Here is a 25215-nt window from a genome sequence, read left to right on the forward strand (position 1 = left end):
CATTTGAGAAGCTGCAACAATCAGATATCTTGTTTTAAAGCTCACATAGAGTGGTCCTGTTGCACATATATGTTAGTTATGGAGGTCTACTTACATACATTAACTTGTTTTTATGCTCAAAAACCTCCTAGTTGCTGAAAACAAGCCGATGAAAATCTCTCCTTACTGAAGCTCTCCTCAGCCGCGATATTTCAGACATAAATCTCACCCCAAGAAAACCCCCAGAGTGTGTTGTGATTGGCCAGCCAGCGTAGAGCCTTCCCAACTGTCTTGTGATTGGCCAGTACCCGGAAGTGGCATATCCAGCACACCCGCTCTCAGAAGCGCAGCTCCCCCCTCTGGAACGGTGGATGCACTGCTCCTCATTATCAAAACATTGTTTTAACAATGTTTAAAAATAGCTTCTTCACGACTCCCCGCCGCAGTCCCTTTGACGACCTTTGACCCGGAGTCAGAAGACACTGTCGCTCGTGAAACACCTCCACGACGGACGTTATTCTTCTTCTGCGGTTCAATGTACGCAACCGGATGTGCCCGGACTAGTGCCCGGAGCAGGAGGATCTGCTGTTCAGGAGAACCGGTGTTTACGTAACCGGACCGGGTTTTTTTCAGAGATCTCGCTGAGCCCGAGATTACAATAAAACACAGCGTTCTCAGCAGTGACTGAACTGTTTTTTTTAGAACCTTCAGGGCTTCTTAAACAAGGTAATGACGCAGATACACACTAAAAAAACAGCGTTAATCGGAACTTCCGCTCTACATTTGAATAAGCTAAGAACACATGCAAAAATCTGTGCATTTAAGCCACAGTCTGAATATTAGGGATATTCTTTTTTTTGACAAAATTCCCTGCGTCGAGACGCTGTGTTCTCACATTGTCACATTCTCGCCTCTCTTCTTAATTCAAACAGCGAGAAGCTCGTTAAATTTTCATGTGGAACAAAAATCGAGCGAGCTGTTTGGAGGGAGGGGAAAAATCCTCTCCAGCACAGCACACTGCTGCGTTTGTTAGGTCACCTTTATTTATTATGAGTATTATAAGAGACAAAGGCAGCATATCACCCTCGTACACGTCCTCAGATTAAGATCATTCTGGCAAAGACGAACACAACACACCCATGAATCATCCTGTGACAACGGAACAGAAGAAATATCGATGCCAAAGTTTATTTAAGAGTATTTAAGAAGCGCAGCTGCTCTCGTGTTTGACAAATATAATCTAATCTCATCATCACAATAGGGTTTAAGCTTAGGCGACGGTGTGAGTCGAGATGCTTCGCGAGATTATGCTTAATGTGAATAATCTCATTCTGCGCAGAGACAAAAGGATCTTCAAGTATCTAACATGACATTAAATTAAATAATAATACTTTTAATTATATGACACCTTTAACGCTGCATAAGAGGATAAATGAGAATATAGTGAGGAAAGTCATTCACCATGAACTACACTCTTAGAAATAAGGGTTCCAAAAGTGTTCTTCTACCAGGGCTGAGGTTCTACCTGGAACCATTTGCTTCTTCTTTCCCAAAGAAAGGGTTTTTCAAGGGTTCTTGGTAACACTAATGGTCCCAGTAAGAACCGTTTTGATCCAGAGAACCCTTTAAAACCTCTTTGCTGAATAAAGGGTTTTAAAAGGGTTCTTGGTGGAACCTTCCAAAAGGGGCCAAAAAAGGGTTCTCCTATGAGGACAAACCGAAGAACCTTACATGGTTCTACTTAGCACTTTTATTTCTAAGAGTGTATGTGCTTACTAACATGCATATAAGTCGCATACTAGCCCTTTATTAGTGAATATTAAGCACGTATTAACACCTTATGTAGGAAAAATCTTAATTCATGTCGTAATAGAGGTAGAATAAGGTAACCATATAAGGTTCTTAGGCTTGTCCTCATAGGAGAACCTTTCTTGGCTCCTGTTGGAGGGTTCCACCAGGAACCCTTTTTAAACCCTTTATTCAGTAAAGGGGCTTTAAAGGGTTCTCTGGATCAAAATGGTTCTTACTGGAACCATTAGTGTTACCAAGAACCCTTGAAAAAAAAAACTTTCTTCGGGAAAAGGGTTTTTCAGAAGCAAATGGTTCCAGGTAGAACCTCAGTCCTTGCAGAAGAACCCTTTTGGAACCCTAAGAGTGTAGTTAATGGTGAATATGTCATATGTTTACATCAGGACCTCTGAAATAAACGCACATATCTCTGTTTTATTACCATCTTGAGGCAAGAAATTCACTGTGTTTTTACTTACAGTAATGGATTTATGTTAATGACACACATGTACATGTACATGTGTGTCATTACATGTGTGTACATGTACACACTCAGAAAGAATTCTTTAAAAAAAATACCAACTTAATGCACGTCTCATTCTCAGGCTCAGATGTTTCACCATAGCAACCACCTCCACCAACACGCCTCACATCCACCGCTGGTGCAGAGAGAGAGATGTTGATGAGAGGATGGAGAAGAATAAAGGAACAGACCATCTGCACGTTTACATTATAGAAACACTGTTTTAGACGCAATCTAATCAGCAAATGGAAGACAAAACAAAAGCACCTTTAGCTCTTTTTACGTAACGATATTTCACTTTCGTCTGAGGGTAAAGATGAGGCCGCATATGATTTATTATCCATGAATAACACACACACACACACACAGGCTGGAGGTGGAATATTAAAGTTATTTAAGACGGTGACGAGGAGGGAATGACAAGAGCTTATTATCCGAGAGACGAGTTAATCAAAATGTAGACGAGACGAGAAAAAGAGTCTTTTCTTGGCGTTTGTCTGTAAAAGTCATTTCTCCTCATATTCGTCCATGTTTTCATCTTATTATTTCATAATCTGCTCAAGTACATGAGTATAAAAATGCACTCAGGTAAGTGCTTCTTAATTGCTAAACAATCTAATTGTATTGATATGAATGCTACGAGGACAGGGCTGCTTCTAGCTGTTTGGGGGCCCTATGCTAGATAGTATTTGGGGCCCCTATTTTTTTTCAAACTCGAGGTACAGATTCCTAACTTTTTCATAATTATATTCTGTGATGATGCAGCAGGTAACAAGGTAGCATAACAAGGTAGCATTACAAGGTAGCATAACAAGGTGGCATAACAAGGTAGCATAACAAGGTGGCATAACAAGGTAGCATAACAAGGTGGCATAACAAGGTAGCATAACAAGGTGGCATAACAAGGTAGCAGAACAAGGTAGCATAACAAGGTGGCATAACATGGTAGCATAACAAGGTAGCATAACAAGGTAGCATAACAAGGTGGCATAACAAGGTAGCAAAACAAGGTGGCATAACATGGTAGCATAACAAGGTAGCATAACAAGGTAGCATAACAAGGTGGCATAACAAGGTAGCATAACAAGGTAGCATAACAAGATAGCATAACAAGGTAGCATAACATAAAACAGTTTTAACCCACGATTCAAAAACAGTTAAAAATAAATAACTAAACTTACTTCTAAATAAATATAATGGATTATAATCGGATTTTTACCCGATTACCCAACGAACACTTACATGCTTTGCAAATATATGCATAATGAATGCATGCAATACATGCAAATAAAGATATAAAAATATACAAAAAATTTTTTAAATAAAAATATGAGTCTGAACTTGCAGCTTGGGGGCCCCCTGGTGGCTGCGGGGCCCCTATGCAGCTGCATAGTCCGCATATAGCAAAAAAACGGCTCTGTACGAGGATTAGCATTAGCATGGATGTGAAGCCACCTGATGAATCCAAGTCTGGTCAGGTTGACCTTTCAGCCCCGTGTGGTTAGTGAAGCATCATCAAACGCTCAGGTGCTCTTTCTCTCGGTCACTTCAGCGTTTTTTCTCTCCTCAGGTCTGTGAAGGCAGCTTCATCAAAAGCACAGCAGCAGCCGCCAAAGTCTCCATTCATGAATCGCGGTCTGCGTTCACATACGAGAGAGGCAGCACGACGGTGTGTGTGCAGGAGCTCTCGCTTTGATGCCGTTTCGCTGTCGTATTAAAGCAGGACGTGTCGTCGGGTCTCCTTCACATCAAAGTGGGTTTGTGTTGAATTAGCCTTTTAGCAGCAGGTGCGGAGTCTGGAGCCGGAGTCTGGAGCTGGAGTCTGGAGCCGGAGTCTGGAGCCGGAGCAGCTGTGGCCTTGAATACTAACTTTAACGGAGTGGAAAAATATTGCTGAATAGTGCCATTTTTTTTTATAGTTCCATGATTAAGTGCGTTGACAATATGGTGGATTCAATGACACACGGAAAATAGACGTTTTTTTGGTGGCGTTGCCAAAGAATACCCACACAAAATTTGTTTTGTACCAGAAATGTAGTGTGTTCATAAACTTCCGTCACAAGCCTTTGTTATATTCAGTGTTCCCTCAGTACAGACACAGCTCACTTTTAATTTCTGCCCCGACAGTAGGATCTGAAGCTGTTTTTCTGAGGTTTTCTGGTGTTTTGTCAGAGACAAACAGTGAAGTGGACAAAAGATCCACGTGGCCTGGAGATTTAAGGCTTATTTCAGGTTCAAATTGACAATTATGTTTCTCTTACTATGGTGTTGGGCCTATTTATCACATATCAGGGATCATGGATCAGTGTGCATGTTTAAAAATACTTGAAGAGGTCATGTTGCCTTATGCTGAAGATGAAATGCATTGAAATGTCATGTTTACGTGACTCCCGATTGTTAAAATGAGGCACACACACGCAGTTACACAGGTACGCTGGTTATTTGTTAGCGCTGCTCTTTTCCTTTAAAAAACAGACTGCTCCAGTTCCACTGTAGGCTAACGCTAAGGGCGCTAAAGGAGCTAACGCAGCTAACTGAGCTAACTGGTAAACGGTGCCTGGATCTGGATTGAGACATACAGTGGCTTTAAAATGTGATGTGATGTGATAAAATGTCTCTTATTTTTTTTAATTTAGTTTAAATATGTATTTGTGTAGGAAGTTTCTGCTTCAAAATGCCAAACGCACGACCAATGAGGTGATTTTAGAACGTGGTAACGCAAGATGACGAAAGGCTACGCAGCTTATTCCAAGGCTCTAATGCCAAAATCTTTCATTTCTAATTTCACTTTAATTTTACTTCCAATAAACCGTGCTAAATGCAACACCCGGGCCTTTACGGTAAAATAAATGGAATTTTGAAAATGCATAAATGGAAACTCTGCTTTGGGTTAGCTGCTAAAATACAGACTCTAGACGATGAGAAGCCGGTGCAAACAAAGATGGTTATAGTGTATTATTTCCAATCAAACAACAAAGAATAACAACAACAACAGCAGCAGCAGCAGCAGCAGCAGCAATGTCTTCCATGTGTGTACACAGTGTACTCGGTCATTTAGACCAGCAGATTGCCTGGAATGAGCCAGCACATGTTTCAAGAATCCACTCGTCATTTTTTTTAAATTGCCACTTTCCTCGACCTCGACCCTCACATCACAGACTGTTATGTCGCCAACGTCACCACAGTCGAGTGTCCTCCATCTTTAAACCTGACGTCAGCTCTGTTCATCTCAGGTGGTTTTACAGACTCAGCTTTATTATTCATGTATGCGCTAAATATTAGTCGATTCACATGAGAATGGCGTTTCTAATCATCCAAATTATCCACAATTCCGAATCGATTCATAAACTTCAAAAATCGTTTTGAAAGATCACACAAAACACCAGTTTGTGTTATTTGTGTACAGTTTATTTTTTGTAACTTCTGGGAGAAAAAGGCAGCTAGCCTAAGCTCTCTCTCTCTCTGCTGTCCATGGTGCTGAACCAAAGAAGTCCTGAACAGGGCGCACTTGAAGATGTTCCAGCAGCTGTCAGTCAAAAGGAACTCAAGATCTCGAGTTTCAAAGTCAAATTGAATCTGTATAGAATTGGAATTAAGTTGGTCAACTAAATCAAGTTAAATGAATTAAAATGTGTGTAATAAATTCACTCTTTTGGGGCAGTTTCAATGTTCTTCCATTTGTTTTCAATTATTAGGACATATAAGTGTGTTCTCACCTGTTCTGGCTAATTATATCTCTGCTGAGTTTGAAGTAGGTCACAGCCTCGTGGAAACTTGGATAAAAAGGGGCGTGACCTCATCCTCGTACATTATTAACAGGCGCTACAGAGAATTAATCTGACAGATTATCCACAAACCACACGTATCATCATCAGAGGAAGTAAACAAAAACACGAAACACCCCCGCGAGTGTGTGAATGTCTTCATTTTCGTCAGATCCCGAACTCTCGTGGGTTTTGTGGTCGAAAAACATCGTAGAGATCTGACCGATCTTTGTCAAGAAACCGAACGTGAAAATAATCTCTCATGTTACGACATCTAACAAACTGTCTGCTTAGGGCTGGAGACACAACACGCAGCTTTATTGAGCCTATTACATATTTATTCATGTCACGTCTCAGTGAGAAACACTGATTTCCTTCCAATAAGACGCACATATACATAAACATATACATATATGCTGTATACACTCGTGACCTAAGCTTCACCCCCGACGCTAATGTGATGAATCCTCCAGAGCCACAGCGTCGACTCTAGTGCTTCTTACTCACTTTAAATGAAGAAGAGTCAAGTGTTACTGAACTGCATTGTGGGTAAACTGCGTCAGACATTGAGAGACGTCCAGCTTTAGCCCAATCGAATCTTGTTTATGTGTTTAGCTCAAAGGGGCCACACCACTGAGGGCTCTATAAACAATTAATGGAAGTTTAAAAGAGATTTTCCGAGACCACCCTTGGGAGCAAGGGCTACCCAGAATGCATTGCGTGTTTTCACATAACAAAGATGGCGTCGAAAGCAGCGAAAACGAGTACGCTACAAATGAAGTATTTTCTTTGTTAATAGAGATATAAAAATGATCTTAGTTTAGGCCCATATTATGGATTACTGACGTCATTGTTGCGTAACATTTATTTTTATTTGACCATCTTTTGTCAATAGTCGGCCGGTGTGGTTTACTTTTCAATAAGTCGTGGTGTGTGGTAACTGTCAGCTGAATATTTGTATGAGTATCATCTTATAACTAACTGACAACCTAATAACTTGACTGACAAACGGATCAGAATAAATAATCCTGACGTAAACGTGTTCTTCTTCTTCTTCTTTTTTGGAGTTGACAGACTGGACGCAGCTTTGGCGTTATTCTGCCCCCTACAGTCTGAAGACGTATCTGCATTTAAGGGGTGTCCCATTTTCTAAGTGACAAAATAACACTCAACGCTTGGTTTTGAGGGCCAGTTAAGATTAAGGGTTGAGCTTGAGGGTTAAGATAGGAATTGGAATTGGCCCTATGACTGTTAGGGGTCGATCTAAGCGACGAGTCGGTGTTGGAAAAAGCCACCAGGACACCTTCCTATAGGGAAGAGTTCCTGACACTTCCATCCATCTCCTCACTGGCCTGATTGTATCACGTGCATTATCAGCAACTCAACGCTGCTCTATGAAACTACAAAGTTCCAGGCCTGCAGTGTTTGAAGAAAATAACGAACCGTCTCTTAAATCCGTTCATCTGCCGTGTGAGACTGCTGCAGAATAAACTCCCGCTACTCCACTGGTGCAATAATAATAAGTATATGTGGACACAGTTAGCATTTCCTTCACAGCGCTGTGAGGACTCTGTGAAGGCTGTAGACCTCAGGGCTCAGGCAGCAGCCTCTCGGGATGTCCAGGAAACCGACTCGGAATACCAATGATACTGAGCCGGAGCTGATTCACACACACACACTGTGTTGTCATGGTAAAACCGTGTGTCTACAGTATCTCTGATAAGCAACTGGTGTGTTAGAATAACTGTGTGTGTTATTCTAACACAACCACATCCTCTGAATATCGCGAGTGTAGAATATAAACGACTGATGTGATTTTATTGTAGCCTTCAGAGAACAACACTCAAGCGTGCTTCATTCACGTAACAGCCAGTTTGAAGTCATGACTACTCGAGTATCTCATTCAGACTTCCTACTTCACACCCTACGACTCACACACACACACACACACACACACACACAAGAATATAGAGCATGGATTCTCCACCCAAACCAGGTCTGGACAAAAAAAAATCCAGAATTTTGGGAGTAAAACAGGGTGAATTTATGTCAAAAATAATACGACAGGACAGCGAACGCAACCATCCATCCTTTTCCTCTACAACCGTGGTTCTCAAACTGTGGTACGTGTACCGCCCATGGTACAGGAGCGTCCCCACAAATACTGTATATAGCAGAGTATGTGATCGCGAAGTTTTGACAACAGGAAATTTCATGGTGAATAATTCTGCCTCCTGTGAAAAGTCTGTAGTTGACTTTGCTCGGTTTATTTAAACCACTGTGTTTTAATGTTTACATTTTTCCAGACGGTACGGAACTTGCACTGCGACGGAGAGCCGCGAGGGCTCGAGGGGTCTCCATGGTTACGCAGTTGTAGAAGCGTAATCTCCGCTTCAGAGGTCATCGTACTACACCTCAGCTGACTCCAGCTGTGTCAGGTTTGGCTCAAAACACGACCGCGATCCTGCAATAAAGCAGTGGACGTGTTGACGTGAAACCAAGCTGATTTAATCTGGGTTTCCTGCATATTTGTTTTTGCGTAATGAAGCTCTGGTCGCCGGGCTCAACAACAAGCAAAGGCTCCAGGTCACATGATGAGAGTGACCTCACCTTTAAACCCTTATTCTGACCGCAGCCTTAGAACCACAACTTCACCATTAAACTGCTCTGTGAAGGCGTGAAAGGACTTTCAGGAGCATCTCACTGCTTCTTTAGGAGTCACCACAGCAGATCCTCCATCTTGTCCTCTCTTCTTTAACACTCACTGACCTCCTTCACCTCCTCCTCCTCCTCCTCCTCCTGCCCAGCAGCTCCATCTTCATCGGGCTTTGTCCACGATAATCACTCTCCCTGCCTCCTCTGCATGTGGTCGAACCATCTCAACCTTGCCTTCGCTGACTCCACAAGGTCTCATTAATTTTTGGCATTGGGATTCAATGAAATGAATCACCAAGTCCTCTGCATTTGCTCATTACTGATTCTTCCTTATTATAAAGCCTGTCGTGGCTCTATCTGATGCTGCTATGCTCTTTGAGTCCATACTGTATACATGTTTGAACACCATATATAAAGAAGTGTGGTTCACTAGAACAGAAGAAGGCGATGAGCGACTACGACTTGATGACTTGAACAAAGACAGAGCGACCGGAGCTGTTTACTGAGACGAGGACTGTTGTTGTCGTCAGTCCACAAACGCCTGCTTCAACTTAAACACACACACAGGATGGGATTTCTGCTACGAACGGGCCTCGCAATCAAAACAAGTCAAAACACGCAGCAAATATACATATAAATATATATATACACACATATATATATACATATATACACATATGTATGTACAGTATGTGATTTCTGCTACGAGCGACCTAGCAATCAAAACAAGTCAAAACACGCAGCAAATATATATATACACATATACACATACACATATATGTATATACACATGATACATATATACACATACATATATACATATATGTATATACACATGATACATATATACACATACAAACACATTTATATGTATATACACATACATATGTATACACACACATATATATGTATACACACACATATATACACATATGTATGTATATGTATTTATATACATATATATTATGTACAGTATGTGATTTCTACTACTAGCGACCTCGCAATCAAAACAAGTCAAAACACGCAGCAAATACACATATATATGTATACACATATATATGTATACACATACATATGCATGTATATACACACATATGTATACACATACATATGCATGTATATACACACATATATGTATAAACATATATACACATATATGTATATACATATACACACATATATACATACATATACACACATATATACATACACACACACATATATATGTATATACATATACATATGTACATATATACACATGTATATTTGCAAAATCACTGGCTAACTGGTAGAACCCAACAGTTCCTTCCTCACAGACACACAGGTAAACACAAGTCATGCAGCAAACACTGTGTGACATATATGCGTCACAGAAGAGTGTGTGTGTGTGTGTGTGTGTGTGTGTGTGTGTGTGTGTGTGTGTGTGTGTGTGTGTGTGTGTGTGTGTGTGTGTGTGTGTGTGTGTGTGTGTGTGTGTGTGTGTGTGTTCAGTAAAGACCTCCACATCCACGGTCATAACCCAACACAGGAAGTAGACGGTGAAGCTGATGATGATGTGAAAGGTAACAGGAAATGCAACAATGTTTCAGAGTTTGGAAACATTTTGGCTAATGCTATAATGCTAATGTCAATAATGTTTTGTATATTTTCCCCCAGATTTTAACGTACCTTCAACTCAACTTTTCCCACATTCACCGAGCATGAAAACTCTTCTACTTATTGATTAATAAATGCACTGATTGGTGACTTGATTGATTGACTGTTTTGTGAGTTGATCAGAAAACAAAAAATAAAACATCATAAACTACCATGAGCATAAAGTGATTATTTTTGCACACACACACACACACACACACACACACACACACACACACACACACACACACACACACTCGGTGTGATTGATCCTCTCTACTTGACAAACTCACATCATCTCATCCCCAAATCCGTTGCACCTGTCAACTCCTCACGAGGGGGGGGGAGTGGGAGTGGACTCGTCCACCGAGCTGTAACAGCCTCAACCTTTACAATAATATGACCGTTTATAAGTGCATATGTATGCATATATATGTGTGTGTGTGTGTGTGTGTGTGTGTGTATATATATATACATATATATGTGTGTGTGTGTGTGTGTCCACAGCTGCACGCGCGAGCTCGCTTACCTGTCATAACTCCATCTGCTGTAAGACATGCTCCTGTTGCCGCTGACTCCCTCCATGTCTGTGTGTGTGTGTGTGTGTGTGTGTCTGTGGCGACACAAGACAACAACAACAACAACAACACAAATAAAGAATAAATAAAAATAAGCAGCAGCAGCAGAGAGTGACCGCTCCTCTCTCCTCTCTCCTCTCTCTCCTCCTCTCTCCACCAACACACACATGAAGAGAGAGAGACACAGACGCTGCTATAGGCTGAGATAGATGGAGAGGGGGGGGGTCGGGGGGGCGGTTTGTGCGCGCGCTGCTGATTTATTATTTCATTCACGCGCCGACAGGAAGAGTGTATTCCTGCGCGTGAGTCCCCGCTGACTCTGTCCTGCGTGTCAATAACATGTCGAAGTGACTTCACACTCATTAAAGTCACTGGATGATGTGAGATTTGGCTGTTTTTTCATTTCTTCATCGACCTGAAGACAATAATCGATCCTTTCACTGGCTGATCAATACATGAAGGCAACCAAGGCAGGTGGTACTATATATATACATACACATATACATATATACACACACATATATATATATATATGTATATGTATGTATGTATAATACACGACCATTCAAAAGTTTAGGCTCACTTTTTTTTATTATAAGAAGAGTCCTTATTTTTTCAATGAAAACATTACATCAATCATTAATACACTCCATACATTGTTGAGAATGAAATTAACATTTTGTGAAAAAAAATTGTCAAATTTTGAGAAAAAAATTTTTTAGACAAAAAATATAATTTTGAGGAAAAAATACATTTTTGAGAATTAAATTAAAATTTTGAGGAATTTTTTTTTTCTTTTTAGAAAAAAATTTAATTTTGAGAAAAATATTTACATTTTGAGAAAAATATTTACATTTTGAGAAATGTCCTTATTTTTTCAATGAATATAACATTAAATGAATCATAAATACACTCTATACATTGTTAAAGTGGTAAACGACTATTCTAGCTGCAAACGTCTGGTTTTTAATGGAATATGTACATAGGTGTATAGAGGCCCATTTCCAGTGTTCTAATGGTACATTGTGTTTGCTAATGGCGTTAGAAGGCTATTGGATGATTAGAAAACCCTTGTGCAATGATGTTAGCACAGCTGAAAAATTATTTTTTGCATAAAAATCCTTATAGACAAGTCCTCATAATGTGACTGTGTAAAGAGATGTCGGTCCCCACAACATGCCTGAAACACACACACTATTAGAGGAGCGTATACTGTATTCTGCTGTTGCCCAGATACAAAATTGTGTTCTGACATTTTTGAAATTGTGTCTGGAAACATACGTACGTACGTCGTGCACTCTCCACAAGTAATTTTCTCTTCCATGTCATTTCATGCAAATTAAAGAAAGATGGTTTTTTTTGTGCAAACAAAGCTCATTTCATCACACAGACAGGAAAGGTTGAGATATCTGCTCCTCCATTCAATGTGAATCTGCTCCACACTGCTGTGATTCTGTGGAAATATGGACAGGCTGAATACCAAGCTATCATAAATGTGCAGAGAGGAGAGGTGGGAATAAGAAAGGTGAGGGAAATAAGGGGGGAAAAAAACTATTTTAATAATACAAGAATATAATACCTTTCATTTTAGATAACAATGAGGCCACAAATCCTTCCTCAGGTCCAATTTCCTCTTTGTTTGTCGTCACAATCGCAGCCAAGGCTATGAATCTGACCAAATCTGACCAAATCTGACTGAAAAGAAGGAATTTACTCGTCTCATTTTTGGCACAACTCCAACTTACAAATGGACAAAAACCTGTTTGAGGTCAAATAAACACTAAATAATAAAAGTCCAAATGTTCCACACTATACACAGAGGGTGTTTTTTGTAGGTATGTGCACAGTTTACACTGAGAGAATTTTAGATTTTACAACATTTGATTATCAGCATATAGTATATCAGTGAATGGAGAAGAAAAGTAATAATAATAATAATTTTCAATGTAGTTTTATTGATTTTTTTTTTTTAGACAAAAGATTTGAGATGCAGTCATTTAAAAAAAACAAAAAAAACAGCCTTATTTATGTTAAATTACTTTTCAAATACCTTTTACACACTGTATATTGGTATATAACATTAATAAAGTTCACTTATTTCAGTTATATTAATTTTCTAATCCTGTCCAAACTCTGCATATTGGTATAAAACCTTAATAAAGTTCACTTATTTAGGTTATATTACTTAACTAATCCTGTTTATACACTCTATAGTGGTATAAAACCTTAATAAAGTTCATTTATTTAGGTTATATTACCTAACTAATCCTGTTTATACTCTCTGTTGTGGTATATAAAGTTCACTTATTCTAATCCTGTTTATACAATCTATATTATATAGCCGATAATCTATCTTGTATGTTAAGAAAAACTGTAAAAATGTAAGTCAGGAGTTACATGAGCCGGAACAGATGAATAAACCTCACAAACACATTAAACTCATGTTTGTTGTGCGGTTAAATATCAAATCAAAACAACCGTGACTTCCTCTGTGAAGCTCTTTTGCACCACCTGCTGGTAAGGACGACCATGACTCACATTTACGTATTACTTACTGGTTTTTCTTTATTTTCAATACAGTTCTACTTTGCAATACAGTATACAAACAAAAACAAAAAAAAAGGAGCAGTAAAAAAAATAATCTACATGACATTGTTCAAAAGAAGTGCACACATTTAAAAACAGACTTTCTTGAAAAGGCTCCACACCAGTTGTCTCAAAGTTTCAGAAACAAAGTTTGTAATAAATAAAAAAAATAAATTACACCAGAGCCAGGTCATTAATTCATTAATTAATTAATCAATTAAGGCACATCTCACATCCCAAAATGTACCTCGTAAAAAAAACAAAAAACAAATATGGCAACTCCCTAAGGACAAAAAAAACAACAACAAGAAGCTTATTTTCCAGGTTAAAAGGAAGCAGCATTTCTCCTTTTAATAAAAGAATAATAGAACATGTTCAACATTTAACTACCCTGCCGCAGAAAAGTGTATATATTAAGCAACTTTACAGAGCATTGCCTGTCAATTCATGGAGTTTGAGATTGGTAACAAACAACAACAAAAGCAGAAACAACCGTTAGAAGAACACCAGGATTAAACCTGGATTAAAACGCAAAGAAACACAACATGAGACGGTTATGAATTGTGATTTTTTTTTTTAAATGTGGATATTGCTGAATGAATTTGTGCTTCTTTTTTGTTTGTTTTTGTTTAAACAAATCAATTTGGTTGAATCGGGACCGAGCACTTCAGGCTTTAAGCGGCATCAGCGACGGCCCCCGCAGCCCCAGAGAAACGCTCACATTCATAACGTCTGCATAGTTTGACTTTCTGACAATTGCTTCTGAATAAATCACAACACTGATCATCTCACACACAAAATAAAGTAGAAGAACCACCAAAAACAGAGCAGACATTTCCGGACAAATCGAGAACATCGCAGGCGAAAAACGCAAAAAACGACGGCGAAAGCTTTTCCGAAAAAGCTTGTGTGTATTTTCAGGCAAAAAGTGTTTGAGCCAAAGCTTTGCATTATGGTCGAGAGAAACAGGCCTGAGATAAAGAGAGATGCGAAAAATGCGAATTAAACCGACGTCACTGAAACGGCGTGAAAAGCACATTTTCAGCGCGCAAAAACATTTACACAAGTAGTGGTTTGCCATTCCTGCCATTAAAAAAAAAAAAAAGATCGAGATCCGATGAACTGTATTTACAAAAACATGCATTGGTCATTTCATTGTAGGCTGCACAAAAGAAATAAATACATACGCAAACGCGACGGAACGCGCTGCACGCGTGGTCGAAGCTCGTCCGAGTCGACAAAGCTAATGGCGCGTTTAGGCCGAAGGGGAAAACGGTCAGAAATCATCCGACAAACACACACACAGACACACACACATTATTATAAAAGCTGAATTCAGAGGACAGTCGCACTAATGATCCCTGACTCGTCCGAGAACGACAGACGCGAGAACTGAAAAAAAAAACGCTGGTGTGAGAAAACGCCGGTGTCTTCCACGTGCACACTTACAATCTAACAAGTTACACAAAGGGAAAAAAAGAACAGTCTTGATATGTTGGAAGAAAAAGTGACAAAAATATTTAAACACGTATAAAAATAACCAAACGTCTTTTTTGTTGTTGTTTTAGAACCCCAAAAAAACGTCAACAAAACGTGTCGCATCAATCTATAAATTACTAATGCCCATAAATTGTGTTTTTTTTTCTGTCTTTTTGCTTTTTATAAAAAAAGAAAAAGTTCTCTATACAAAAGTTAAAAAATACCCATATATATAAAAAAAAAGAAAGAACAGTACAAAAGAGAAATATCTAACTAAAGGATCTAACGAGGGAGGGGGGGAGGAAGAGGGGAGGTCTGCCACGGGAGACAAATCCAGGTGACGCCATGGATTAACCGTGGATTAAACGATCACCAGGTTTCTTTCGCTTCTTCCGGGCGCTGAGGAGGAAGCGTGTCGGGGAGGTGAGCGGACACCAGCGGCGTGGAAGACACCAGTGTCGTGGAAGACACCAGCGACTTCTGTTTTTTGGAACTGCAGCAGGGCTTGAAGAGCCGCGGGTCGATGATCACCTCCCCAAACCGACCCTTGTAGACGATCCCACAGCACACCTTTTGCCTGGAAAGGGTCAACAAAGCACCATTAGACAAAATAAAAACACAGTTATTCAGAGTTCCTACACATTTCCCATGTCAAAATTCCATACTTTTCCAGGGACTCTGCAGGTTTCAACAAGTCAAATTTAAGACTTTTTAAGACCATAATGAATACAATTTAAAGGCGCCATATGTGAGAATGTGGCCAAAAACGGTTACTACACTCAAATTCAAAATACCGAGGTCTTTTAGGTTTCGTTTTTCTCCGCCATTGTAGCTCAGATGTAACTGGCAACCCGCGGTTGCTCGGCAGCTGAGACTCTATTGACTGCAATGATTGGTAGACGGCGGTAGGTGGCGCCACATGACGCCAAAACATGATTTCAAAACGTAAACATGATTTGCGGTTCGCAAAATATATTTTTTAATGCAAATATTTTGTCTGTACTGTTGTTGTTGGTGAGTTCAGTTTGTTATATGAACATTATTCCTGAGTCTCTGTGACATATTAGGAGGATTTTATGGCCAGTTGCTTTAGATTTATTACATAATGCACCTTTAACACCCAATTCAAAGCCATACTGACAAAAAATTACAAAAGACATGAAGGGAAATTGGAGCCACAAATCGTTGAACTTGCACTTACCCATCTTATGCAAGCAATTTGCTTTAACTGTGGGAAACAAGTTTCCTCCGCTGCTATGCTAAGCTGTAACACACCGCGGCACGCGCACAGCACACTAGCTAGCGGCTATTTGCCGAGTGCTTCTAAAGCATTCGCACGTCAACAGTAACGTGATGGGCGGAAACTCTCAGAGCACTCGGTAAATAGGGCTAGCTAGTTAGCAAGCTGCTTTCATAAACGGTCAGTTATTTTCTGACATTAGTGTTCAAAGCTCACCTGTCCTTTGGATGTGTATCAAACAAACATATTCCAACACATTTTGTCATTGTAACGTGGTTATTTGCGAAAATATATTACGACAAAAGTGTTCCTCGGCAGATGTGGCCGCCATCTTTGTTTGAAAAAATGTATAAATAAATAAGTCGGCTCGCTGAATTCGCAAAGCATCATGGGTAATTTCATCTTCCACTTTGTTTTAAGGCCGCATCAGAGCTCACTACATTTTGAGGGTTGATTATAAAGGCAAAAATCGCATTTCCCCTTGCTCCCCCCCTACACGTGAACACGCAAAATTTAGGGTTCGGGGAGGTATTGGGGGCGGGGCCTAAATTCCATACTTTTCCACGCCCCGTAGGAACCCCGTTTCGTAGCCGTAGGTTTCGCGATTTCAAAGCGGTAACTCGCCTTTTCCAGTAGGAGCGGTCCAAGAAGGAAAAGGTGGACGGGGTCGGGCGTCTCTGTTTGGACTCGATGTCCGAGCCGTCGTCCGATTGGTTGCTGTAAGCGGGAGACTGAGCTGGAGACACGCTGGAGGTCGTGCTGTGAGCGTCAGAGTCTGCTTGGAAACAGAAACAATCGCATTAAAACAATTAAAAACGTGAAACATTGTGATACTTTACATAGATACTTAGTTTTACATTTAAAAACAACTAACTTTGTCTCTTTAGCTTGTGCAGCTTCCTCAGCTTGCTTTTCTTCTTGCCGTCACTGTTCTTGATCTTCTTGGGTTTGGTCATCTTGAAGCCCGGCCCCGCTCTGGCGTCCACCACCTGAGTCAGACCAGATAAAAACAGTCAGTGAGTTAGGGTTAGTTTAATTCAGACTGAGTCCAATCCTCCCTTGCTCAGATAACCAAATAGCACTTACATGGTTCCAGTTCTTCTTTGAACCGATGGGCAGCTTCTTCCACCTCTTCACCAGGAGAACACAAGCGTTGCAAATGTCCCCGACGCGATCCTCTGAGAGTCTGAAGAAATGGAAAACACAAACGCACAACATGAGCAAAGTCACAAAACCCCCAGAAGACATTAGCATTAAAGGCTAACCTCTATATATATATGTTTATATTAACATTTTAGTAGTGAAAACCATGTACGCTCTCACCTTAGACTTGAGCACAAAACTAAATTTTCCGCATCGAATTAAACTGGGTTAACTGTCATTTTGACACACACACTCTTGTACTTGCTGCATACAGAGGACTGGGTATAAGTGCTGACAAAGTGAGGACCAGCATTTCCATTTTTATTAATCAACACAATAACAAATATCTACTTCATGAATGACATCTATATAGAACTACTGGGTGCAGTACCATAAAATGTCTGCAGGTGGAGCCCCAGAGCAAAAAGTGTGTGAAACACCATGGCTGGAAAACGGGTTTTCTACCAAATTGAGGACCAAATTGAGTATAGCATGTTTACAACCTCAGGAAGTGATTTCAATGAAAACAAAGTGAGGACCGACCAAAATGTCCTCACTCTGTTGGTTAAAAACCCTCACTGGTCCTCAGTATGTTGCAAGTACAAGAACACACACACACATAACAGTAGCACAGACAAAAATAGTGTTTCTCTTGGAATACAATTATTATATATAACAGATGTCGAATAAAACCAGTGACATTCACCGCCATGACATCATTTAAAAGGACAGGTGTGTGTACAACGTGCCAGACGTGCAAAAATAATATATTGGAGTTAAAAATTGTGGTATGGTCGTAAAAATAACAAGTAGGGTGCAATAAAATGAAAGTGCAATTCCAGACACTGCAGTTTAAACCAGTGGTCTCAAACTCCAGTGACCTGGGGAACGGAGTGTCTACTTTGGTCAGTCGGGGGCCGGTGAAGTAAAAAAAAAGGCAAACTTTTTGAGAAAAAGACATGATAATAATTATATTTATGATGATAGTTCACATTTAAGTGATTGTTTTGATATGGAACGGGAAAAAAAGTTGACTATATAAAGGTATTTATGATGCAAATTTAAAGGTGCATTATGTAATAAATCATAAAATCCTCCTAATATGTCACAGAGACTCAGGAATAATGTTCATATAACAAACTGAACTCACCAACAACAACAGTACAGACAAAATATTTGCATTAAAACAAATATTTTGCAGACTGCAAATCATGTTTATGTTTTGGCATGTGGCTTCACCTACAGCCGTCTATCAATCATTGCAGTCGGTAGAGTCTCAGCTGCAGAGCAACCACGGGTTGCCAGTTACGTCAGAAAACGAAACCTAAAAGACCTCGGTATTTTAAATTTGAATGTAGTAACTGTTTTTGGCCACATTCTTACATATGGCACCTTTTAATATAGTAATAAAAACATACAGAAATAAGTCATTTATTTAAAGCTGCAACTAATGATTATGTTTGTTTGGCATGTTCTCAAATGTCTTTGTTTTTGTCCACAAACCAAAATGATTCAGTTTTTAAAGATTTCTTTGTTTATGTGGGGCAAAGAAACAAGAAAATATTCACATTTAAGAAGCTAAAACAATCAGAAATCTTATTTTAATCATGAAAAAAGCTTCAAACTAATTTATTGATTATCAAAATAGTTGACTATTAATTTAGTAATCGATTAATAATTTCAGCTCTAAACTCATAAGTTGGTGGCATTTGGCGTTTGAGACCACTGGTTTAAATGATGCAAAGATGGATTTTTGACCAAACCACATATACAGAACTCTTATACAGTGTGTTTTTTGCTTCCGTCAGTACTGGTGGTAACAACATGAAGTGTGAATACTTATATATAGGTGCGTTGTGAATGAATGAATGAGGGCGTTTTTACCCGAAGCAGAGCCTGAACGTCTCCTCATATCTGCTGCTGTCTGTGAAGCGGGAGCTGGAGGACTTGGTCTTGCAGATGCAGCAGCCGTCGTTACTCCGGTAGATTTTGGACTTGTGAAAGCCAAACATAGTCCGTCCGTCTGTGGGTCCGTGGTGGAGCAAAGAAAACCTGCAGGAAAGACAAAAACTCTGTGATGAAGATGAAAATGCTCGGTGTTTGTCTGCAGACAGTTGTGCTTTCTTTTATTGAAAAGGGGGCGGTCCCTACACACACACACACAAGCACAGAAACACGGACATTTCCAAGTCATATTGCACATTATTTTGATAATAAACAGTACAAAAACGACCATTTATTCGACAACGCAGTGTATATAAAGCACACGAACGCCTAAATGTGATAATAAACAAGGGAAATAAGGGTTTAAGGCTTAGGACAAAATCGGAATAAACCGACAAATCCGCCTTTAAATCACTTTTAAACTATAATGTCATCATTTGTGTGGTGATATAAAAGCGTTATAGGGCAGTTCGTGAACATCTACTGCGGGTTTTCAAACTTTCAGTCCCGTAAAGAATCACAGAGACGACGGTAACACCCACCGCAGCACAGCGTCACGTTGATTTTTTTTACTATCGTTAAAGCTACTTTAGCTCGTTTAAAACACAACTTTAGCGCATTAGAAACCACGTTTAATTGTGAAAACACGGGCGGTGTCGGGCGCCGATTTAGCCGCCAATGTGTACCCGGTGTGAAGTCGACAGAGAGCGGGCAGAAGCCCCGCAGCAGTAGCGGCGGCGGCAGCTTTCTCAACTAAAACAAAAAGCTACCGTGCTACACGCCGAAACTCCGCGTAAAACGCGTGCGTAACCAAAACACGCGATTGTCGGCGACGTCGTGTCGCTAACGCGCCTTTGTCGTTATTTCAATAAAAACGCAAACGGCCGCGGCGAACACATCGTCCCCTTTAAATTCAAACTTAACCCCGCTGCCGCAGCGCCAAATACGGCTCATTGTTGTTAGCTGTTAGCACGCTAGCTAACCAGCACCATGCCACGCTCTCTCGTTCACTTCCACGTTATCCCTATTGTCAGTTACTCTTTGTACGGCTTTAGCTCGCTACACTAGCTAGCACACCGTCACGCTAACGACTACACTCCGCCGCCGCGAACCTCCGCAAACGTGACAAAACGGCACATTTCTAAACATTTCATTAGAGCGTAAGAGGGAAAAAGAGCGCACTTACTGAACAAAAACTTTGAATCTTCGCCGTATTCTTTTTAGCTACTGCGCATGCTCTTACTACTGCTGCATACAGCTGGCCATTAAAATGTGATTAGCATAAAAAGCCGTAATGAAAGGGCCGAGCACTCGATGCCCATATAAGGAGTGCAGCAGTTAGATTTGAACGCGGAGTCGACCAATCGCTGCTGTCCTCACGTCCTCTCCGGGAGCGGTGCACGCCGGGAGCTGTAGTGAGGCAGCCGGACGTGACCGTTGTTAACGGCATCATTCAAACTCAAAGTCCCAGCTTCCGCTTGGGACCAGCGCTTGAAAGAAAAAAACACCCTCCAGATATGGCGCGAACGAGTTTGTTTACATTTTCTCAGCTGCCAAAACACATTCTTACTGCGGTGCATCTTTAAATCTACGGATTAATGAGCGGGACAACATTAATAAATGAGCATTTATAGCAATTATAACGAAATATAACTATAATCATATATTATTGTTATCAAATGTCCTAAAGCTTACTTTAACATACAATTATATATTTACATATGATATACTTATAATTTGTTGTATATAATAGCTACCCTTACTGGGTTCTTTTATCATATTTCAACATTTATTTCTATTATATTTACATATTACTTATAATGTGTTGTATATAATAGCTACACTTACTGTGTTGTTTTATCACTTTAAACTATTTATTTATTTAGACGTTTAACTCAAGATATGTTTTCTTACTGTACATGGGACAATAAACTCTTTGAACTGCGACATAATAATAATAATAATAATAATAACAATAACAATAAATAATGATATTGCAACACATTACAGATGCTTTATTCTTATTATATTTTTACACTGTACACTGTTGCTCACTTAGTAAACACTACATTACACAGCTATGTCAATATCTGTACAACCGTATTGAAAACAAAAATATATATCTCCCAAGACGCTCATGTGTGGGTCGTACGCGGACGAGTACAACACGGTTCGTTCTAGACGTTGTTGTTGTTGTTGGCACAGAAAATAAGTCCTTCACATATCAAATATCTTATTCTGCACAGTAAAGTTTGACGTATATATACGTGACAGAGGAGGAGGGCCTGGTAAAATCCTCAAGACACTAGAATGTGGAGTTTGTCAGGTCAGGGGCTGAATTTCTTTTTTTTTTTTTTTCCTCGACTGGATATTGCATAGCAAGAAACCATGATAAGATCTGTCAGGAGAGGAGAGGAGCATTCCTTGTTGGTCAAGCAGGAGATCCTCACAGAGAGCGGGAAGATGAAGAAGAAGCGAGGACGGGGGGGAACTGCTGGTCGGAGGTATTTCTATGAAGGCGGTCATTGTGACGGGCACAGAAAGCTGGGTCGTACTCAAGCATCGCTCGGAGGATCACGCGTGTCTGGAATACAAACCCGGAAAAAAAGACTGGGGCTGTTCTCCGTCATCCGACTGAACATGACGGTCAATCGCTGGACGCAGGCTTTACATCGCACAGTATTCAAATGCAAGAGGGAACGTTTTCTCTGCAGGGCTGTTTTCATGTAAAAGGTTTGCATACTTGTACGTTTCTCAGGGAAAAGGCTCAAACGTAACGTCGGCGAATCGTCTTCCCTCCCTGTCAAACACGCACTTATAAAGCATACTCCTACACCGTTTCGCTTTAAGCTCTGCGATATGACGTCGGACGACAGAGCAAGCGATTTTGACTGACTTAACAAAATAATACTGTTTTTCTCTGAAAATATATCGCCTCAAATATCGCCCATTGTCGACAGTTCACAACAACAATGAAAATATTCAGCTTTCAGTGACGCGTCGGAGCACGAGGAGGTCATTGTCAACCATTTGAAAATATAGAAAACATAGTTTTAACATCCAATGGCAACATCGCTGAGGATAAAAATAACGACAAATCTTGAAAGGCTCATTGCACTGAATATATGGCAAATGTAACAGTAGTTTTTTTAAGAGAAGCCAGAGAATGTCCTTTGTTCAAGTTCTGTTCCTGCAGATCGACGCTTCCACGAGTCCCTTTTTTAATGGCCCTCAGTGATCTTCCTTCTCTGGTTTTGGTTTTAGACACTGACGCCTTTGACGAGCGAAGCCTCCAGAGTGATGTTGAACTCCTGCAGAGTCTGCAGCACTCGGATCAGAGAGTTGACCAGCGAGCGGTCCTTCATCAGCGCGCTCTCCTCGTACATCTGAGCCGTGATGGGACAGTCTGCGAGCAGAGCGATCCAGTGATGCAGCAAATGGTCTCTGAAAGAGGCACAAAGGAGACTCGGTGAGTCAACGGAGAAGCTTGTAAATAAAGAATGCAAGAGTGAATGTTTACGTTACTAAAATCTCCTCCATCTAACCCTGTTCTCTGTATCCTCCTCCTCTCACACCAGCTCACTTAATGTCCTCCTTCACTTCATCCATACATCTTCTATTTGGTCTTCTGTACATGACCAAACCATCTCATTCCGGCCTCTCTGACCTCATCTCCAAAACATCTAACATGTGTTTCGTTCCTCTGATGAACTCATTCCTGATCCTATCCATCCTCGTCACTCCCAAAGAGAACCTCAACATCTTCATCTCTGCAACCTCCAGCTCTGCTTCCTGTCTTCATCAGTGCCAATGGTTTATTGCCATGTATGTGGAGGCCGGATGGCGATAGCCGTGTCAGGTGTGTAACTAGTGTGACATTATAACAGTATATAGCAAATTAATTAAATTAAGAAGAATTGCATCATGTATTGAACTGTACCACTGCGTGGAAATAGGACTAAAGACTAAGAACTAAAAGGCTTCACTACAAGTTTCACTAAATCTGCCCTGAATACCAAACTTACTGGTGACCACATACTAAATACTGTACGGTCTCTGGGTTAATGGTGAGTAAAGCGCTCGCCTACCTTGCCCCCAGACAGACGAGCACCTGGAACTTCCCGTCCTTGCCGATGTTTCGGGGCGTGTTGTTGATGGCGCGCATGAAGCGGCAGAAGTGGCGAACTCTGGTTTGCCAGTTTTCATCCGGAGTCGCCTCCCGCTGTTCGGCGCTCTCAAAGTACACTTGTGCTTTTTCTGTTGAAGTGCAATATAATTAAGTTCGCTGTACAGTAATGTGAACATCCCGACCTAAAATATTAAACAGACCTCAAACTAAATAAGCACGTTTTGATGAATATTTCACAGATCTATCCTGAACAAAAATAACCGTCTCCACGATCTGAATTAATGATGAATAAACTGCTTCAGAGTGTTTGGAACACACGGAGAGCTGAGAAGTCCTCACTTAAAGCACTTGTGTAGAAGTTATATTGAGTCTTTACCCAAGAAGTCCCAGATGAAGACGTTTTTAAAGAGTCGCGGTGATTTGAAGCCGTGCTGGAAAACTTGCTCCAGAGCCCAGACGAGGCCATACTCCCCACAGAGCAGGAGAGTCAGGCTGCCTCTCTGTGAGAGGGAAAAACAACAAGAACATGCATCAAGTTTGAGGAAATTAACGTTATTCACCCTCCAAATGAGAATATCATACAATTAAAAGTCTTAATTAACTACAGTGAATAGTTTAAATACCAACAAAAGTCCTGCAGGTGCAGAATGATTAGACTACAGAGGCCTTCATGTGTGTAATGTAATACTGACACAAACACAATAGAATAAAGGATTTTGGGAACTATTTTTATATTTAGCAGCTATTGTTCTGTGCAGTGAAGATTTAAGGGGATTTCCCTGGAAAAAAAAACCTCTTTGTACTTAAAATACACAATAAATGACACTTGACACCTTGACTGTGATTATTTCACCTACTTTAAGAAATAAGAAATTATGAGGAAATAAGTATGATGCTAAAAAAACAGTAAGAATTCTCCTTTAACAATGGGCTCACAGCACTGAGCCGATGGTGACTGAGGGGCCTGAGGACCACCAGAGCAGAACACTGCTGTTCTTTATCTGTAATGAATAATAGAGCGACGTGTCAAGGCCTGTGTGGACTCATCCGTCTCTCACCTCCTTCTCCGGTTTATGGAAGTGCTTCACAATTCCATTGATGGCCTCGCCCACTCCCTCCTGGATCTGACCAGTGTTCAACTCTGGGGGAAAAAGATAATGTAGGACAATTCAAGCAAAATGTAATCCAGGTGATTTCCACTGGTCATTCATGCACTTATTAAGACCTGTCCATACTTTCCATGTCCTGTGTCAACGGTCCACTTTGGTCCACTATTCCATATATGTGTATCTTATCTCCCATTCCATTCTAAAGTAGTGTCCTACATCACACGTTCTGCATGTGCATGACCTCACTGAGGTCGTGGACGTGAGTGGATGAAGATATTTACGTCACATAGATACCAGAGTATCTCTGTGAACTTGTAGATGTGGAAAGTATGACTACGCTTCAAAAGTTTGGGCTCACCTATACAATTTTTGTTTGTGTTTGCCATTAAGAGTCAGACTTTTATTCATCAAAAGAGTTGCAAAATGAATAGAAAATATAGTCAAGAAATTGACAAGATTAGAAATAATGTTTTCAGCTGTGCTAACATCATTGCACAAGGGTTTTCTAATCATCCAATAGTCTTCTAACACCATTAGCAAACACAATGTACCATTAGAACACTGGAAATGGGCCTCTATACACCTATGTACATATTCTATTAAAACCAGCTAGAATAGTCGTTTACCACATTAACAATAAATAGAGTGTATTTATGATTCATT

General features: G+C 40.3%; 3 protein-coding genes across 4 annotated transcripts in view; all 3 read right to left on the bottom strand.

Moving 5' to 3' along the window:
* Positions 1 to 10929, bottom strand: part of tub (TUB bipartite transcription factor) — a gene marked incomplete at both ends in the record, with an annotated part of 50856 nt that extends 39927 nt beyond the window's left edge. The window contains one exon of the mRNA XM_083891668.1: positions 10874 to 10929. Coding sequence (XP_083747794.1) covers positions 10874 to 10929 — 56 coding nt within the window. The remainder of the gene's footprint in view (positions 1 to 10873) is intronic.
* A 4427-nt stretch (positions 10930 to 15356) lies between these two features.
* sinhcafl (SIN3-HDAC complex associated factor, like) lies at positions 15357 to 19382 on the bottom strand (the record flags this gene model as incomplete). Its single annotated transcript, XM_083890874.1, has 5 exons — positions 15357 to 15564; positions 16852 to 17005; positions 17102 to 17216; positions 17314 to 17413; positions 19255 to 19382. The coding sequence occupies 5 exons, from the start codon at positions 19380 to 19382 to the stop codon at positions 15357 to 15359; spliced, it is 705 nt and encodes a 234-aa protein (XP_083747000.1).
* A 2022-nt stretch (positions 19383 to 21404) lies between these two features.
* The window catches only part of dennd5a (DENN/MADD domain containing 5A), a 41407-nt gene continuing 37596 nt past the window's right edge, over positions 21405 to 25215 (bottom strand). For both annotated transcript variants that reach the window (XM_083891715.1, XM_083891714.1), the window contains 4 exons: positions 24502 to 24584; positions 23820 to 23943; positions 23403 to 23571; positions 21405 to 22758 (listed from right to left, as the gene is read on the bottom strand). In XM_083891715.1, coding sequence (XP_083747841.1) covers positions 22575 to 22758; positions 23403 to 23571; positions 23820 to 23943; positions 24502 to 24584 — 560 coding nt within the window. In that variant the 3' untranslated portion in view covers positions 21405 to 22574. The remainder of the gene's footprint in view (positions 22759 to 23402; positions 23572 to 23819; positions 23944 to 24501; positions 24585 to 25215) is intronic.

Source organism: Microchirus variegatus (assembly GCF_963457635.1).
Source record: "Microchirus variegatus genome assembly, chromosome: 6".
NCBI lineage: Eukaryota > Metazoa > Chordata > Actinopteri > Pleuronectiformes > Soleidae > Microchirus > Microchirus variegatus.